Source organism: Lolium perenne, chromosome 2 (genome assembly GCF_019359855.2).
Source record: "Lolium perenne isolate Kyuss_39 chromosome 2, Kyuss_2.0, whole genome shotgun sequence".
NCBI classification, from domain to species: domain Eukaryota; kingdom Viridiplantae; phylum Streptophyta; class Magnoliopsida; order Poales; family Poaceae; genus Lolium; species Lolium perenne.
The window spans coordinates 149322681-149340883 of record NC_067245.2 but is presented as its reverse complement, the minus strand read 5'-3'; the positions used below and the strand labels follow the sequence as shown (position 1 = coordinate 149340883).

General features: G+C 44.8%; 1 protein-coding gene across 1 annotated transcript; it reads right to left on the bottom strand.

Annotated features, from left to right (window-relative positions):
- Nucleotides 1–457: 457 nt before the first annotated feature.
- LOC127321950 (B3 domain-containing protein Os03g0212300) lies at nt 458–2112 on the bottom strand. Its single transcript, XM_051350903.2, has 4 exons — nt 1867–2112; nt 1468–1753; nt 1212–1384; nt 458–1139 (listed from the first exon to the last, which is right to left on the bottom strand). The coding sequence occupies exons 1-4, from the start codon at nt 1948–1950 to the stop codon at nt 858–860; spliced, it is 825 nt and encodes a 274-aa protein (XP_051206863.1). The 5' UTR covers nt 1951–2112; the 3' UTR covers nt 458–857.
- Nucleotides 2113–18203: the final 16091 nt, after the last annotated feature.

The following is an 18203-nucleotide window of genomic DNA, read 5'->3' as shown; positions in this document are numbered from 1 at the left end:
TTGGGGTCTAAGTTAAGTAGTTTTTGGGTGTGTCAGTTCCAACATATGTATTACTCCCTCCGGTTCATGAAATTTGTCTGAGTCTCTGAGATTTGTCAAATCATGTGGCTCATACACCATTATTACACCGTCCAAGGCGGTAAGCCACCCACCGGCGAAAAACTACGGTGATGGAGAAGTTCCGGACAGAAATGTTGTCTGCATTATAGCAGTCCGAACGCCAAAGCAGCAGGACTAGCCCCTTTGTACCGTCAGCATCGATCGCGGCATGGGAGTCGAAAAGAGTCCCTGCAATCTCATTTCTACAGTAATACTGTCCATGAAAGCAGTCAATTTGGAGTCCTGCATACTGATACCATTTTGCCGCATGCAGTGAATAAGTGCCCTAATTGCAGCCCTTGTAGACGGGTGATTCAGTCCCCTGAGATGCGAGAGTGCTTCATCCATTGGAAACCAGTTAAACCATAAGCAGACCCTCTAAAGTCTAAATGGCACACGAACAGACAAAAATTTACAAACAGGTACAGACAAACGGTCACAGACCAAGTCACACCACGAACACAGTGGTTACTAGCAACAACAGCCAACAAATCCTGGAACTGAAAGTCCACAAACACAAACACAAAACAGACAACACATAGCAGGTATCATCAAACCAGGCTTTGCCACAACAATCAAGCTCGGCTTTGCTTCAGCATAGACATGGTGAAATTGTTCTAACATGGTAACCACAGGCAAACAGAGCATGGAGAGGCCTATGGTGCCGCAACAGCCAACTCGTCCAGAATGGACTGCAGCTCGGCCACTGATATGATGCATCGGAGGCCCTGCATCCACCGCCCACGGCGCCGCGCCTATCATTCCAGGAAGGTGTCATCTCGCTTGCGCACCTCCACCTTGAGTGCGTGGTCGTCGCCTACCCCTACCCCGTGCAGCGCCCGGAAGAAGCAGACGTCGCCGACGCCGAGGCCGTTGTCGACGCAGAACTGGTGCCACCCATACCTGAGCGACGCGCGGGTCTTGCCATCCGCCCTGACGTTGTGCTTCAGGGACACGCTCCACTTCTCCCCGCGCATCCGCAGCACCACCTCTCTCCTCCTGTCGTACCCGTGCGCGTTCTGGAACGCCGGTGGCACGTTCTGCACCGCCAAGGCAAGGAATTAGCACAACTGAGCTAGTAATTGCACATGATGTTCTCAGCGTCTCATTACCAGGTACTGCTTCTGCCTGTCGCCCAGGTGGCTCGGTTTCAGCGTGACCGTGAACTGCGACGTCAGCGCGTCGTCCATCTTCATCTCCGCCGTGCTTCTGCTGCTGATGTCGTTGCTGACACTGTCCATGCTGTTGTTGGTGCCGCTGTGGCTGCTGGTTCCACTGCCTGTGTCTGGCCAAATGCGAAAATCATCCTTCTTAATTCTGTTCTTGCAAGCTAAGACATACTAGAAGAGAAAGAAGAAGCGTGTGTACTGGTGTCGTCGTCGTCGTCGTCGTGGTAGTGTCTGCGGCACATGCTTCCGTCGAACACCTTGACTGTGAGAACGGCGTCGCCGTCGTAACTGAAGACGAGGAAGTTCCCGAGCCCAATGTCGTGAGCGCGGGCGAACGGCTGCCAGCCGCGCTCCAGGTACATGTGGCCTTCGCCGTCGAACAGCACAGCCACGTCCCACAGGCGACGACCGCCGCTTGCCTCCCGCAGCTTCACTTCACGGGGCTCTTGCCCGTCCAGCAACTTGGCGAACTTGTCAGGCACCCTCTGCAGCAAGGATCAAGCTCAAGCAGCGTTCAAAGCTTAACCGACAAAACTTCAGATATCAAAGTGTAGAAAACAGCGAGGAGATCATATCCAACTAGGATGTATGTACCTACCAGTTTTTCCCAGGTATTTTGGAGTATGATCATGAAGAACTCGAAATCCGACAAGTCTGGGAAGACGGCCGTCTCCGCTTCCATCTTTAGCAAAACCCTCTGGTTCTTCTTCCTCTTGCTCCTCCCTCGGTCGCCTCTTACATGTGCAGCAATGGTATTAATTAAGCTTCTTCTCTGGATTCCTCTTACAGGCTACAGCCTCCACTCAGCTCCTTATCGTTCATGCTACAGGAAAAGTAAAGATGGATGTATCAAAGCCACTGCTTTCATCTTTGTAGGTTCCGTCTTCATGTACAGTAGGTTCCATCCCATGTCCGCTTGTTGGGCTACTTCAGGAAGATCGCAGCCGTTACGTGTCGACCTCCAGTGGTGGGATGTCAAGTGTTAGCTCCAAAATAGCCCTTCCATTTCGTGTTTCAGCATTAGTGGCGAATGGCAGTGTAACTATGACAGTTTAGAGCATCTCCACTTGGGTCCCCATACAGCATCCGAACGCAGCCGTATTTTGACTTGTATAGAAGGCCGCCGGCTTTAAAATGAATGTGGGGTTGGGGGTTGACTCCTAGCCGTGTCCTCCATAAAAAAATTCAAACATTGAATTTATAAAAAAAATGATTTAGATGGTTCAGCGACAGGTTCGTACAAAATTTGGAAAAAAAACATAGAAATCTAAAATCTAAAACTAATGGTGGCTACGGCCGAGGCCTAGGCGTGGGTACATCACCACCGCGTAGGCGTCCTAGTTGTTGTCAGGCTCCTGCTTTGGCGGCATGTAGCCGCTGCAACCCTGATTACGCGTGGCCGCGCCTGCGTGGTCTGTTCGACGCGTCGGCGTCGCCATCGTCCTCCAGGCCGACGAAAAATCCGAGGTGTCGTGCGCGCTCAGCCTCCTCGCGGCGGTGCTCCACCGCCGACCACTGTTGGAGGAACTCGTCCGTCTCCTCGAACGAGGCGCGTTCGGTGATGCTCTGGCCCAGGAACTCCTTCGGGTGCTCCTCGCACTAGTACAGAAAAGCCTACCAGTCATGTGTTATTTTTGACTACCAGTCGTAGGCCACCTCACCAGTGTTAAGTCTTACTAGTCGCGTGTGTACCTAGCATGCGACTAGTATGGCAGGTCTTAGTCGCATGTGGGTCTAGACGATGCCACAAAAGTACTAGTCGTGTGCCGATAAGGTCTGCTGCTAGTGTGATTTTTTTGCAATTAAAAAAAAGAGAATGGGACCATTGCCCAGCTGTCCACCTGATTTTACACAAAACACCCTAAAAATAAAAGAAAGCAATCGAGTCCATGTCATCTCCTTGTGGCGTTAACGAGAGGAGATGGACAATAGGAGGTCGTCAGAGTAGGCGTCGGCGATGGCGAAGCATGTCATCGAAGCAAGTTGTCAACAGAGGAGGAGCAGGGCGCCGGATGTGGGTGGAGGAGCAGGGCGCCTGATGTGGGCGAAGGAGCAGGGCGTCGGAGGTGCTCACCATCATTGGAGAGGAGGTGGTAGTCGTCACCGGAGAGGAGGTGGTTGACGGAGGTGGAGCTCGTCTTTGGAGAGAAGGGAAAGAAGTGGAATAGGAGGAGAGAAGAAGGTGGAAAAGGAGGAGAGGAGAAGGTGGAGAAGTGGAGAGGAGGAGAAAAGAAGGTGGAGAAGTGGAGAGGAGAAGGTGAAGAAGTGGAAGAGGAAGAGGGGATAAGGTGGAGAAGGGGTAGATAAGGAGGGAAAATTTTAAAACTAGAGAGAGGGAATTTTCTTTTTTGGAAATTTTCATATTTGGTTTCTTTTTGCGCCGAAATCTAAAACCTGAAAAACTCTTTTTTTCTTTTCGACTTTTCGGAATCTAAAAAGTCGCTAGAAGACCAAAGGCGGTTAAAATAGGATGTAAAATTTTACGTTGATACATTTTCATATGATTTTTTTTTTCATTGGAGGTCAACCAAAAAAGCTGTTTTACCAAGACATGATGCTATTTTGCATAATATATCAAAATTCATGTTTGTTGACATAACACATGGTCATCTCTGAAGGATTTTATGAATTTTCTATCATTTTCTTTGATTTTTTTCAAAACTGAAAATGTGATATCAATGTAGGAATGATGCAAATGCTGAGAAATAGTAGTAGGGTGCCTAAAATAGGGCACGTGACTACTATTTTGGTTGATTCGCGCCTGTCAGCCCAATATAATAAAAGCGGGCAGGCAAAGTCACTAGCAGTCCCATGCCCCCATTGGCGCGTACTGCGGATACTTTGAGACCCGAGTACAGCCAGACCTTACCTAGTAGTCGCGTGTGAAACTCTCCGCTTGCTACCATTACACATGTACCAGTTGCGTGCACGTTTTCGGCTCACGACTACTAATACCGGTGGTGCGCTGCCAATGACCCCCCCCCCCCCCCCCGCAGCCCTATAGCGTTTTCCCTAGTAGTGTCACCTTCATCCGCAAGGCCACCCGGCGCGCCGCTCCTACTGGCACGAGCGGCACCGGCAAGCCGTTGGCGCTGAGTACCTAGCCCGATAGACAATGCATGTCCGGTGGGACAGGGTACCCCGCTTGCCAGAGTGTCCGTGCCTCTTCGATGAGGAGCCAACGCTGTGCGAAGCCGTTCGCTTCGACGCCTTCACCTTCGTAGCGTTCCATGGTGTCGTGGTGGAAGCGTGGGTTTCGCTCGACATTCTGCTCGTTGGAGGGGAAACGCTAGGTGATACGGGGTGGCCTTTGGACACCTCCTCCTCAAGACCGACAAGCCCTCCTCGTGGCCCAATGACACGAGCTCGGGCCAAAGCCATACACCAAGAGGTGAATTCGCTCCTTTTCACGTATGCATTTGATACCTCATTGGATGACATGCTACTTCATGCAAATACCTTGTGTTCAATCAGGTACATCGATCAAGACGCAAGCCATGGAAACCAAGCCAATGGAGAGGGAGCTGAAAATGAAGAAGATGGAGACCCAGCGCTCCAGCAAGAACTTCCTCCCCCAGGACCGGAACTTCCGGCCAGATGCCTCCCAGATGCCATCCAGCGCCCAGGAAAGAGAATCCAGCCGGAACTTCCGCCCAAGTTCCGCCCCAGTTCCGAAAATGCGCCAAAACGCCCCGGGACGTTGCTGCAAGGAAATCGGTCGTTTTTGGAACTAGGCCGGAAGTTGGCCGGAAGTAACGCCCCGACCAGAACTTCCGCCCCCCAGGACTGGAACTTCCCCCGGTGAAGGGAATCCAGCCGGAACTTCCGCCCCGAGCGACCGGAACTTCCGCCTGCGCGACTTTCAGCACAAACAACACTTTTCAGCATGTAACTTACCCCTTCGCCCCACCAACTATAAATAGCCTTGTTGGTTCAGATCTGAGATTCAGACTTGCTGTAAGATTAAACATGAGCTTTGCTCCTCCCTATGGGAAACCCTTCTAGATCCACATCTATGAAGTTATCAAGACTCTTCTAAGGAATTGGTCTCTTCCATTCTAGGAATTCTAGTGTTTGGATATTTTGCTTCTTGCAATTCTATCGTTGCACTCTTTTCCTCTTTGGAACTCTATCAATTGCTTGCCAATCTTTTGTGAGGGATTCTACTCCTTCTAGGTCTTTTTCTTGCAATTCCATTGGGTTGGTGTATCGGGCCAACGAAGAACAACCGGTTGTGTGTGTGTTGCGTTTGTATCTTCGATCCACCCCGCTTTCCACCCGTGTTCTGCGTGTTCTTCCACCTTCCCCACGAATCCCATCCAAATCTGTGAAGATCGGGCCTCCCCTAGAGCTTAGCCCTCATCATATGGTATCAAGAGCTCCTTGGTTGCCACGGATTTGACCCCCACACCCCCAAAAAATTTCTTGAGAAAATTTTCGAAAATCCCAAAAAATAGCCTCAAATTGGCCTTGGTTGGATCTCGCGATTTGTTGAGTTTTTGGTGGTTTTGATCCAATAGAAACTTGTCTTTGGTGTTGATCTACAACTCCCCCACCTTCCACACCTTCTAGTGCCAAATTTTTCACGAATTCGAAGATTTTCGGCCCGGATTTCCGCCCAAATCGACGAACAGCCCGCATATCTGTTGCGACCGGAAGTTCCGCCTGGCCGAAATTTTCACAGCTATCTTCGTTTTTCGCATTGGTACTATCCCTTTTATGTTTGGACTTCGGTTTGCGTGCCATTTCAGCTACCACAAAGCTTCCGCAACATCGACAATGACGACGGACCCCGAGGATCCAAGCGGTTCATTTGACACCTTCCACCACCATAGCAAGTTCAAGATCGTCGGCCACCATCATCAAGTGATATAACTTGCCCTTTCCTTGTAGCCCTAGCCTCCTTTGCGTACATTTCCCATCGAGAGTGTCTTTCTAGTGTTGCGAAGCATTGCGCAAGCGTCCTGACCGTGAGGGTGTGCGTTTGTTGAGCAAAGCTAAGAAGCAAGCTCGTTGTGAAAATATAAGCAAAAGAAGTGTGACATACTTACATAGATAGTAGTATCCTTACATAAAAAATAATAATACAAAAAGAAAAAAGAGTGTGAGTGACACCTATACACAAAAGAGTCCAAAGCTTATAAGTAAATGAGAGAAAAAAGAAGAGAGGCGTCTTGCGCAAATCTTGTTGCTTCTCAATTTTGCAACCAAGCCACGGTCTCTCTTGCGTTAGCGTGACACCGAGCAAGTAGTCTTCGTTAGGATCAATTTTGTTCGTGCTCATTTTCCTTGGTCGCGCTAACCCCATTTTGTCCCGTGCGTGTGTTCCACATTGTGTATGCCTTTTGTGATCACCGCTTTTGACTTGTGACTTTTGGATCTTACCCACTTTTGACAATAGACTTTTCGTTTGGTTCTTCCATTTGGCTTTCCACATCCATACCTAACACCATATAGAGTTTTTGTTTTTGTGTGTGTAACCGGTTGTTCCTCGCCTTGATACACCTTTCCAATTTTGTTGTGAGTCTTTGACTTACTTGTGAGTTGTCCTCTAACCCCCACAACATAGTTGAATGTACTAGGACGTCGCCTAGAGGGGGGGGGTGAATAGGCGGTGTATAAAAACTTCTACTTGAGAGCTAAACTAGGCGGAATAAAACTACACATGTGTTTACTAGTTTAGCTCAAAGCCTATCAACAAGGGGTTTGCCTAAGAGCACCAACAACCTATGCTAGCATGATGAGCAACAAGGTGATAACAAGCTAGGTATAGCACATCAAGCAAGGTAGATATAACAAGGTAAAGCGCATAGGTAAAGGAGCTCGGGTTGAGAAGTAACCGGTGCACGAGGAGACGACGATGTATCCCAAAGTTCACACCCAAGGGTGCTACGTCTCCGTCTGGAGCGGTGTGGAGGCACAAGGCACTCCAATGAGCCACTAGGGCCACCGGATCTCCTCGAGCCTATCCTCCAAGGAGGAAAGCCTCGATCCACTAAGGGACCCTTGAGGGTGGTCACCGAACCCGTACAAGCTTGGGCAAACTCCCAAGTATCAAGCTTGAGGCAACTCCACAACACGGAGGCTCTCAAGCATAAGGCCACAAGAGGCTACAACACGCCACACCGGCAACAAAGCCACCAAGACACCAACGCGCCACAACCGGCTCCAAAACCACAAAGGCTAACACACTCCACAAAGGCCACAATGCCACAAAGGCCACCACGCCACAAAGACGATAAGGCCACTAAGGCTACAAGGCCACAAAGGATACAACACCACAAAGGCAACAACGCCACAAAGGCCACCACGCCACAAAGACGATAAGACCACTAAGTCAAGAACACCACTAAGGTAACAAGGCCACTAAGGCAACAACACCACTAAGGTAACATGCCCTCTACGAGATCGAAACCCCGGAGATAACCCAAACCGATGCACCTAATGCAATGGCTAAGAACACCACTAAGATGCCCAAGTTCTTCTCTCCAAAATTCCAACAAAGCTACAAAAGCTATTGGGGGAATAAGGGAGGAAGAACAAATATGTGGAGAAACACCAAATAACTCCAAGACCTAGATCTAGCAAGATCCCCTCACTTGGAGAGGGATTCAATTGGTGAAGCTCTAGATCTAGGTATCCTCTCTCCTTTCCCCCAAAAATATGCAAGAAATAGTGGGGGATCAAGAGGAGGAAGAAACAACTCAAGGTCAACAATGGAGGAGAGAGAATGGAGGGGAAGGAGTGTTTGGGTCGGAGGTGGAAGAGGGGTATAAATAGGGGGCCCAAAATATAGTTGTTGGGGCTGAGAAAAACGACCAGATTCGCGCAAACTAGTTGTACCGCTTGTCAAAGCGGTACTACCGCTCGCGCATAAAAGACGGGTAAAGAATTGGCCAAAATCGAGTTTTGGGCCGGTACTACCGCCCGTGTAAAAGAAGCAGCAAAGAACACAGAAGAAAGGAGCTAGGGCGGCCTGGTTTGTGAAGGAAGAAAGTGGGCCGGCCCACCAACGGGCGCTAGCGAGCAAAGCGGCAGAAGGGACAGGGCGTGGGCGCGCGGGAGCTCTCCCGATCGAAGTCAACTCAACGCGGCTCTCCCCCGCACGGGATCGAGCGCGCGAGAAGCGGCAGCGAGCGGGAGCAGCTCGCAGCGGCGGCTGAGGCGAGCGGGAGGCGCGGGGCTGGGCCAGATGGCCAGCAGCGGCCCATGGCGGAGGGAGATGGTGCCGAGTGGGCCGTGTGGGGCCCAGTGCGGGAAGGTGGAGGCCGGCCTAGCTGGGCCGGAGGCATGGAGGCGGCCCAGATGCGGGAGTAAGTGGAGGTTGGCTGAGAAAAAGGGAAATACCAGTCCGGTACCGCTCCGGGTCCAGTAAGGTTTGGGATGCTGGCCGGTACTTGGGCCGGAAGTCCAAGCGGTGGTACCGGCCCCCCTTTTTTTCTTTTTTCAAATAGAATGCAAGTGTAAAAATCATATCTTGAGCTAGGAAACTCGGAATGACATGAAACCAATTTTGTTGTAAAGAGGGCGACAAGAGCTACCTTCTCACATGATGAAATCATGGAAAAGAGTGGATGATGATTTTCTCATGGTCATAGAGGTATAACCTCTCAATATGGTATATCGGGAAAATCATCACCCTAGCACATGCAACATGCGATGCATCCGGAATCCGTTTCCGATGAGATAGAGCTTGTCATGAGAATGAACACAAGCTCTCGAACATCTCAAGGATAAGAACCAATAACAACCAAGAAACACGATGCAATGCATGCAAGGTTTGAGCTCTCTCCGATGATGCGACCTACTATCCTATCGAGCACAAACCTTAACCTTGCGCGTTCCTCTCGAGTAGGCAAGCTCCGTATTCACCCTCTTCATCATTGTACATGCCACCGTCTTCCTCCAACATGTACGCCACCGTCTCCATATTGTACGCACGCCACCGTCTTCATCCATCTTCAACGTCGTCTTCATCTCTCTTCATCTTCACATCGTCTTCGTCTCTCTTCGACACCGTCTTCGTCATTGTACTCCGTCTTCTCCATCTTTCATTGTACTCCGTCTTCTCCATCTTGCAACCTTGAGTCCAACACATGGCTATGGACTTGACCTAAGAATGATACTCAATGCAACCGTTAGTCCATAGGGATTGTCATCAATTACCAAAACCACACATGGGGTAATGGACATGTTCTTTCAATCTCCCCCATTTTGGTAATTGATGACAATCTCTTTGAGATGGTTTAAATATGGAATTTAGCGAACAACCCAAGTTGAATATTTAGAACAAACTCCCCCATAATACATGCATGTGTGAATGAACTTGAATTTCATTTCATATACCGGCAATTAAAGCCTAGCGGAGTATCCTCTAAATATTCAACCATGCAAAGCAACAAACGCAAGGCATGAAAGGCAAATGCTTAAGAACCAAACAAAAGCAATTCCCCCTCAAACCCTCCAAACTTCTCCCCCATTGGCTTCGATTGCCAAAATGGACGAAAGGTTCGGAAGGCAATATAGTTAGAATTCCTCCATAAGGTGTGCATTTCTCATAATGTGAGTGAAATCAAATGCACGTATTCAATAACGAATACCGGGAGGGAATCCAACTATATTGAGGATCAAAGATTGCAAGAGAATAAGAAGGTGAGAAAGCTTCGACAAATGAAGCAAGCAATCCAATGACCCAAAAAGAAACACAAGCTTAATAAGAGGCAAGTAAAAACGAAGCTTGTGCCAAAATCAAGTATGAGTGCGTGAAGATGCAAATAGGATAAAATGAGCACTCATAAAATTCTTTGTGGAGCCACCAAAGGGATGAACAAGAATAAAGGAATGGACTCCAACAAAGATGGATATCAAAAGATATGTACCATCTCTCATGTATATAAGTTTCTCTAAGTGGACAACATCACAAAGATATTTATCCACAAAGAAACATGCACACACAAGATAGGTACAAGAGAAATAGAGCAAGATATCCAAAACAAGCATGCTCAAGGACTTATCTAATTTTAGGAAAGTAAAACCAAATATCAAGTTATGAGATAGCCAACTCCCAAAGAAAGCAAGGTTCCAAATAAACCAAACCCTCAACGCTTTTCATGATGGCACAAAGTACCGAAAAGAAAAGGTTTGTCTTCCAAGTCAAATTCTTGAAACAAGAGAGTGTTCTAGCAAACATAGGAGAGCTCCCCCAAAATTAGTGCACTATTTAGGATTTTGCGTTTGAATACAAAATGCACAAATGCGGGATCATCGCTCAACCATTGTTCATCAAAACACTAACAAGGTTCAAGTGAAAAGAGGAGATACATAAGAAGCAAGGAAGACATATGGGAGTCTAACCCACAAGGACAAATTCTTGGCAAGAAATGAAGCAATTGAGCTCATGAGCCAAGTGTGAGGATGATCCAAAGACATACCACATAATATGTTATCAATTATCCAAGGACAAGAGATATATAGGAAATATTTCCTTATAGTGGATTGAGGTTATATCCAAGATCATCTTCACAACAAAGAAATCATATGGTAAAGTGGGATTTGTTTGAGCAAACATGTCACATAGGAACAAGATAATCTAAAATATCAATTCTATGTGACACAACCTCAAATTTTCACATTTTCTAGGCTTGTAAGATGTACAAAGCATAATACTCCCCCATAATGTGATAAAGACATTTTTCGTGCAAGAGGCAAATAAGAACCAAGTGAGATAATTAATGGACATTATAAAATTTTAATTCATCATGTCGCACATTTTAGGATTGTGAAGTGAACGAAGCCTATCACTCCCCCAAAATGGGATTGTCCACTAATTTTTCACATGAGCCAACAACTAAGATATCAATAAGATGCAATAGGCTCTGATGCGCGTGATTGACGTATTGTCTTTTCGTTCGACACGCGTCCGTTGGGAACCCCAAGAGGAAGGTGTGATGCGCACAGCGGCAAGTTTCCCTCAGTAAGAACCAAGGTTTATCGAACCAGTAGGAGTCAAGAAGCACGTTGAAGGTTGATGGCGGCGAGATGTAGTGCGGCGCAACACCAGGGATTCCGGCGCCAACGTGGAACCTGCACAACACAAACCAAGTACTTTGCCCCAACGAAACAGCGAGGTTGTCAATCTCACCGGCTTGCTGTAACAAAGGATTAGATGTATAGTGTGGAAGATGATTGTTTGCAGAAAACAGTAGAACAAGTATTGCAGTAGATTGTATTTCGGTATAGAGAATTGGACCGGGGTCCACAGTTCACTAGAGGTGTCTCTCCCATAAGATAAACAGCATGTTGGGTGAACAAATTACAGTTGGGCAATTGACAAATAGAGAGGGCATGACCATGCACATACATATTATGATGAGTATTGTGAGATTTAATTGGGCATTACGACAAAGTACATAGACCGCTATCCAGCATGCATCTATGCCTAAAAAGTCCACCTTCAGGTTATCATCCGAACCCCTTCCAGTATTAAGTTGCTAACAACAGACAATTGCATTAAGTATTGCGCATAATGTAATCAATAGCTACATCCTCGGACATAGCATCAATGTTTTATCCCTAGTGGCAACAACACATCCATAACCTTAGAGGTTTCTGTCACTCCCCCAGATTCACGGAGACATGAACCCACTATCGAGCATAAATACTCCCTCTTGGAGTTACTAGCAAAAACTTGGCCAGAGCCTCTACTAATAACGGAGAGCATGCAAGATCATAAACAACACATAGATATAAATTGATAATCAACATAACATGGTATTCTCTATTCATCCGATCCCAACAAACACAACATATAGAATTACAGATAGATGATCTTGATCATGTTCGGCAGCTCACAAGATCCGACAATGAAGCATAATGAGGAGAAGAAAACCATCTAGCTACTGCTATGGACCCATAGTCCAGGGGTAGACTACTCACACATCACTCCGGAGGCGACCATGGCGGCGTAGAGTCCTCCGGGAGATGATTCCCCTCTCCGGCAGGGTGCCGGAGGCGATCTCCTGAATCCCCCGAGATGGGATTGGCGGCGGCGGCGTCTCTGGAAGGTTTTCCGTATCGTGGCTCTCGGTACTGGGGGTTTCGCGACGAAGGCTATTTGTAGGCGGAAGGGTAGGTCAGGGGGCGTCGCGAGGGGCCCAGGAGACAGGTCGGCGCGGCCAAGGGTGGGGCCGCGCCGCCCTACCCCCTGGCCACCTCGTGGCCCCACTTCGTTGACTCTCCGGTCTTCTGGAAGCTTCGTGGCAAAATAGGCCCCTGGGCGTTGATTTCGTCCAATTCCGAGAATATTTCCTTACTAGGATTTCTGAAACCAAAAACAGCAGAAAACAGCAACTGGCTCTTCGGCATCTTGTTAATAGGTTAGTTCTAGAAAATGCATAAATATGACATAAAGTATGCATAAAACATGTAGATATCATCAATAATGTGGCATGGAACATAAGAAATTATCGATACGTCGGAGACGTATCAGCATCCCCAAGCTTAGTTCCTGTTCGTCCCGAGCAGGTAAACGATAAAAAAGATAATTTCTGGAGTGACATGCCATCATAACCTTGATCATACTATTGTAAAGCATATGAGCTGAGATCAAATCATTCAAAGCAAGTGTCTATATTGATATAAGAGATGATAATGCAAGAGTTAGACAAGCTAGAAGTTTTCATGAACTATTGCTTTAAAGACATGCAACCGTACAAAGTTCATTAAAGATGTATTAAGTATTCAGCATAGAAGTTATATCCTTCATTCCAAGCATCAAGTAAATTTTCACAACATAAGAAGGATTCAGTCAAGTAAACATAAACATGAACGTCATGAATCAACTGTTTCGAAGTCTACTCAACCGGTGAGCGCAAGCATTTGGTATTAGCACCAGGATGTTATGGCATAAAGAACGTTAATGGGGGTTTGGAAGGCCAAATGGAAGAAAGGCTTGCAAAGCTGTAAATGACCATTAGACAAGAAGAAGCCTTATGATCGAAGCTATGCAAGGAGTAGTGATTGCCATGCAACGGATGCACATAGAGCTATATGTGTATGAAAGCTCTCCAATGGAACTAGTGGGGGTGCATCCAACTTGGTTGCTCACGAAGACCTAGAGCACTTTTGAGGAGGCTCATCATTGGAATATACAACCCAAGTTCTATAGTGTAAATTCCCCACATAGTTATACTAGTAAAACATGAAAACTCTCTCATATGAATGTAGGTGCTAAACATGAGCACAAATGATGACTATGAATAATGCGGATGCTAAAACATGAGCACAAGTGTGGATAAAAGATAGTAATGATGCCCCCTTTTTCTTTATTCTTTTTTTTTCTTTTTTCTTTTTTTTTCTTTTTTTTCTTTCTTTTCATTTTTTCTTCCTCTCCTTTTTTTTCTTTTTGATGGCCTCCACGGCTCTTTTCATTTTTAGGGGCAACATCCTAATATGACAACACACTTCTTAGTACAAATAACTCATAATGAATGAAACATGATGTATGAAACTGTATGCCTCTGCCAGTGTAGCAGGATGTGCAATGATCTAGCGTAACATGGGTAAACCACACATCGGCTGTATATGATCATGCAAAGCAATATATAAATAATAAATGACAACATGGCATGTAATGTAAAATGGATGTTGCATGGCAATATATCTCGGAACAGCTATGGAAATGCTGTGGTAGGTAGGTATGGTGGCTGTTTTGAGGAGATGTATGGGCTTATGTGTAGGAGAACAAGAGAAAGTCCCCCCACGGGTTTGGATGTACCGGCGAAGTATGCACAATTCTCAATGTGAGAAAAAGGCAATGCATAGTACCGAAGAGGCTAGCAAATTTGGATGGTGGAAGTGCCAAAAACCGTAACTTAACATTAGTCAAAAAGAACTCACAAGCTTATTGCAAACAACTAGCAGGTTCATCATTAAGAGCATGATTAAAATTTACTCCAAGGAGGGCCGTTCACGGTGGCACAAGTACTCCGCTAGCTCCCTCGACCTTCAGCACAACTTAGTTATTACGATGAACTCTCAGACATGGAAAGCTATCAAGTCCAACTACGCCTTCAACTATTTAAATAGAGTTTGTAGTACGGCACAAGCTTAAAGACAACAATCCACTACTAATTTTAACTTATTTATCCAGCAAGCCTTACCATCTAAATACCTCAAAACATTTGCAAAGAATCAAGTTATCAAAGCTCAATGTTCTACAAGTATTTTATTATACACTACCACATGCAACATTTCCCGTTTCCAACCATACAACAATTTAACGAAGAAAAACTTCGCCATGAATATTATGAGTAAAGCCTAAGGACATATTTGTCCATATGCAACAGCGGAGCGTGTCTCTCTCCCACACAATGAATGCTAGGATCCATTTTATTCAAACAAAACAAAAACAAAAACAAACCGACGCTCCAAGCAAAGCACATAAGATGTGATGGAATAAAAATATAGTTTCACTAGAGGAACCTGATAATGTTGTCGATGAAGAAGGGGATGCCTTGGGCATCCCCAAGCTTAGACGCTTGAGTCTTCTTGATATATGCAGGGGTGAACCACCGGGGCATCCCCAAGCTTAGAGCTTTCACTCTCCTTGATCATGTTGTATCATCTCCCTCTCTTGATCCTTGAAAACTTCCTCCACACCAAACTCAAAACAATTCATTAGAGGGTTAGTGCACAATCAAAATATACATGTTCAGAGGTGACATAATAATTCTTAACACTTCTGGACATTGCACAAAGCTACTGAAAGTCAATGGAATCGAAAAATCCATCGAACATATCAAAACAGGCAATGCGAAATAAAAGGCAGAATCTGTCAAAACAGAACAGTTCGTAAATACGAATTTTATTGAGGCACCAGACTTGCTTAAATGAAAATGCTCAAATTGAATGAAAGTTGCGTACATATCGGAGGATCACTCACGTAAATTGTCATAATTTTCTGAGTTACCTACAGAGAATTTTGCCCAGATTCGTGACAGCAAAGAAATCTGTTTCTGCGCAGTAATCCAAATCTAGTATGAACCTTACTATCAACGACTTTACTTGGCACAACAATGCACAAAACTAAGATAAGGAGAGGTTGCTACAGTAGTAAACAACTTCAAAGACACAAAATAAAAACAAAGGTACTGTAGTAAAAACATGGGTTGTCTCCCATAAGCGCTTTTCTTTAACGCCTTTCAGCTAGGCGCAGAAAGTGTGTATCAAGTATTATCAAGAGACGAAGTGTCAACATCATAATTTGTTATAATAATAGAATCAAAAGGTAACTTCATTCTCTTTCTAGGGAAGTGTTCCATACCTTTCTTGAGAGGAAATTGATATTTAATATTACCTTCCTTCATATCAATGATAGCACCAACAGTTCGAAGAAAAGGTCTTCCCAATATAATGGGACAAGATGCATTGCATTCAATATCCAAGACAACAAAATCAACGGGGACAAGGTTATTGTTAACGGTAATGCGAACATTATCAACTTTCCCCAAAGGTTTCTTTGTAGAATGGTCAGCAAGATTAACATCCAAATAACAATTTTTCAGCGGTGGCAAGTCAAGCATATTATAAATTTTCTTAGGCATAACAGAAATACTTGCACCAAGATCACATAAAGCATTACAATCAAAATCATTGACCTTCATATTAATGATGGGCTCCCAACCATCCTCTAGCTTCCTAGAAATAGAAGCTTCGCGTTCTAGTTTCTCTTCTCTAGCTTTTATGAGAGCATTTGTAATATGTTTCGTGAAAGCCAAATTTATAGCACTAGCATTAGGACTCTTAGCAAGTTTTTGTAAAAACTTTATAACTTCAGAGATGTGGCAATCATCAAAATTCAAACCATTATAATCTAAAGCAATCGGATCATCATCCCCAATGTTGGAAAAAAATTCAGCAGTTTTATCATAGGCAGTTTCAGCAGTTTTAGCAGTTTCGGGCAGTTTTTCGCGCTTTGCATTAGAAGTGGAAACATTGCTAACACCAATTCTTTTATTATTAATAGTAGGAGGTGCAGCAACTTGTGTAGCATTAGCATTACTAGTGGTGGTAATAGTCCAAACTTTAGCTATATTCTCTTCTTTTTCATTTTCTTCTCTTTCCCACCTAGCACGCAATTCGGCCATCAATCTTATATTCTCATTAATTCTAACTTGGATGGCATTTGCTGTAGTAACAATTTTATTATTAAGATTTTCATTAGGCATAACTTTCGATTTCAAAAGATCAACATCAGCGGCAAGACTATCGACTTTAGAAGCAAGTATATCAATTTTCCCAAGCTTTTCTTCAACAGATTTGTTGAAAGCAGTTTGTGTACTAATAAATTCTTTAAGCATGGCTTCAAGTCCAGGGGGTGTGTTCCTATTATTGTTGTAAGAATTCCCATAAGAATTACCATAGCCGTTGCCATTATTATAAGGATACGGCCTATAGTTGTTACTAGAATTGTTCCGGTAAGCATTGTTGTTGAAATTATTATTTTTAATGAAGTTTACATCAACATGTTCTTCTTGAGCAACCAATGAAGCTAACGGAACATTATTAGGATCAACATTAGTCCTATCATTCACAAGCATAGACATAATAGCATCAATCTTATCACTCAAGGAAGAGGTTTCTTCGACATAATTTACCTTCTTACCTTGTGGAGCTCTTTCCGTGTGCCATTCAGAGTAATTAATCATCATATTATCAAGAAGCTTTGTTGCTTCACCAAGAGTGATGGACATAAAGGTACCTCCAGCAGCTGAATCCAATAGGTTCCGCGAAGAAAAATTCAGTCCTGCATAAAAGGTTTGGATGATCATCCAAGTAGTCAGTCCATGGGTTGAGCAATTTTTAACCAAAGATTTCATTCTTTCCCATGCTTGTGCAACATGCTCAGTATCCAATTGTTTAAAATTCATTATGCTACTCCTCAAAGATATAATTTTAGTAGGGGGATAATATCTACCAATAAAAGCATCCTTGCATTTAGTCCATGAATCAATACTATTCTTAGGCAGAGATAGCAACCAATCTTTAGCTCTTCTTCTTAATGAGAAAGGGAACAATTTTAATTTTATAATGTCACCATCTACATCTTTATACTTTTGCATTTCACATAGTTCAACAAAATTATTGAGATGGGCAGCAGCATCATCAGAACTAACACCAGAAAATTGCTCTCGCATAACAAGATTCAGTAAAGCAGGTTTAATTTCAAAGAATTCTGCTGTAGTAGCAGGTGGAGCAATAGGTGTGCATAAGAAATCATTATTATTTGTGGTTGTGAAGTCACACAACTTAGTATTTTCAGGAGTACCCATTTTAGCTGTAGTAAATAAAGCAAACTAGATAAAGTAAATGCAAGTAACTAATTTTTTTGTGTTTTTGATATAGCAAACAAGATAGCAAATAAAGTAAAACTAGCAACTAATTTTTTTGTATTTTGATTTAGTGCAGCAAACAAAGTAGTAAATAAAATAAAGCAAGACAAAAAAAAGTAAAGAGATTGGGATGTGGAGACTCCCCTTGCAGCGTGTCTTGATCTCCCCGGCAACGGCGCCAGAAATTTTGCTTGATGCGCGTGATTGACGTATTGTCTTTTCGTTCGACACACGTCCGTTGGGAACCCCAAGAGGAAGGTGTGATGCGCACAGCGGCAAGTTTCCCTCAGTAAGAACCAAGGTTTATCGAACCAGTAGGAGTCAAGAAGCACGTTGAAGGTTGATGGCGGCGAGATGTAGTGCGGCGCAACACCAGGGATTCCGGCGCCAACGTGGAACCTGCACAACACAAACCAAGTACTTTGCCCCAACGAAATAGCGAGGTTGTCAATCTCACCGGCTTGCTGTAACAAAGGATTAGATGTATAGTGTGGAAGATGATTGTTTGCAGAAAACAGTAGAACAAGTATTGCAGTAGATTGTA

Bases quoted from the DNA above. Each gene is read 5' to 3' on its own strand.
- LOC127321950 (XM_051350903.2), bottom strand. From the start codon at position 1,950: ATGGAAGCGGAGACGGCCGTCTTCCCAGACTTGTCGGATTTCGAGTTC. The intron at 1,385-1,467 runs GTACACACGCTT...GCATTTGGCCAG, and splicing joins CGACGACGACGACGACACCA to ACACAGGCAGTGGAACCAGC. The intron at 1,140-1,211 runs GTAATGAGACGC...TTGGCGGTGCAG, and splicing joins ACAGGCAGAAGCAGTACCTG to AACGTGCCACCGGCGTTCCA.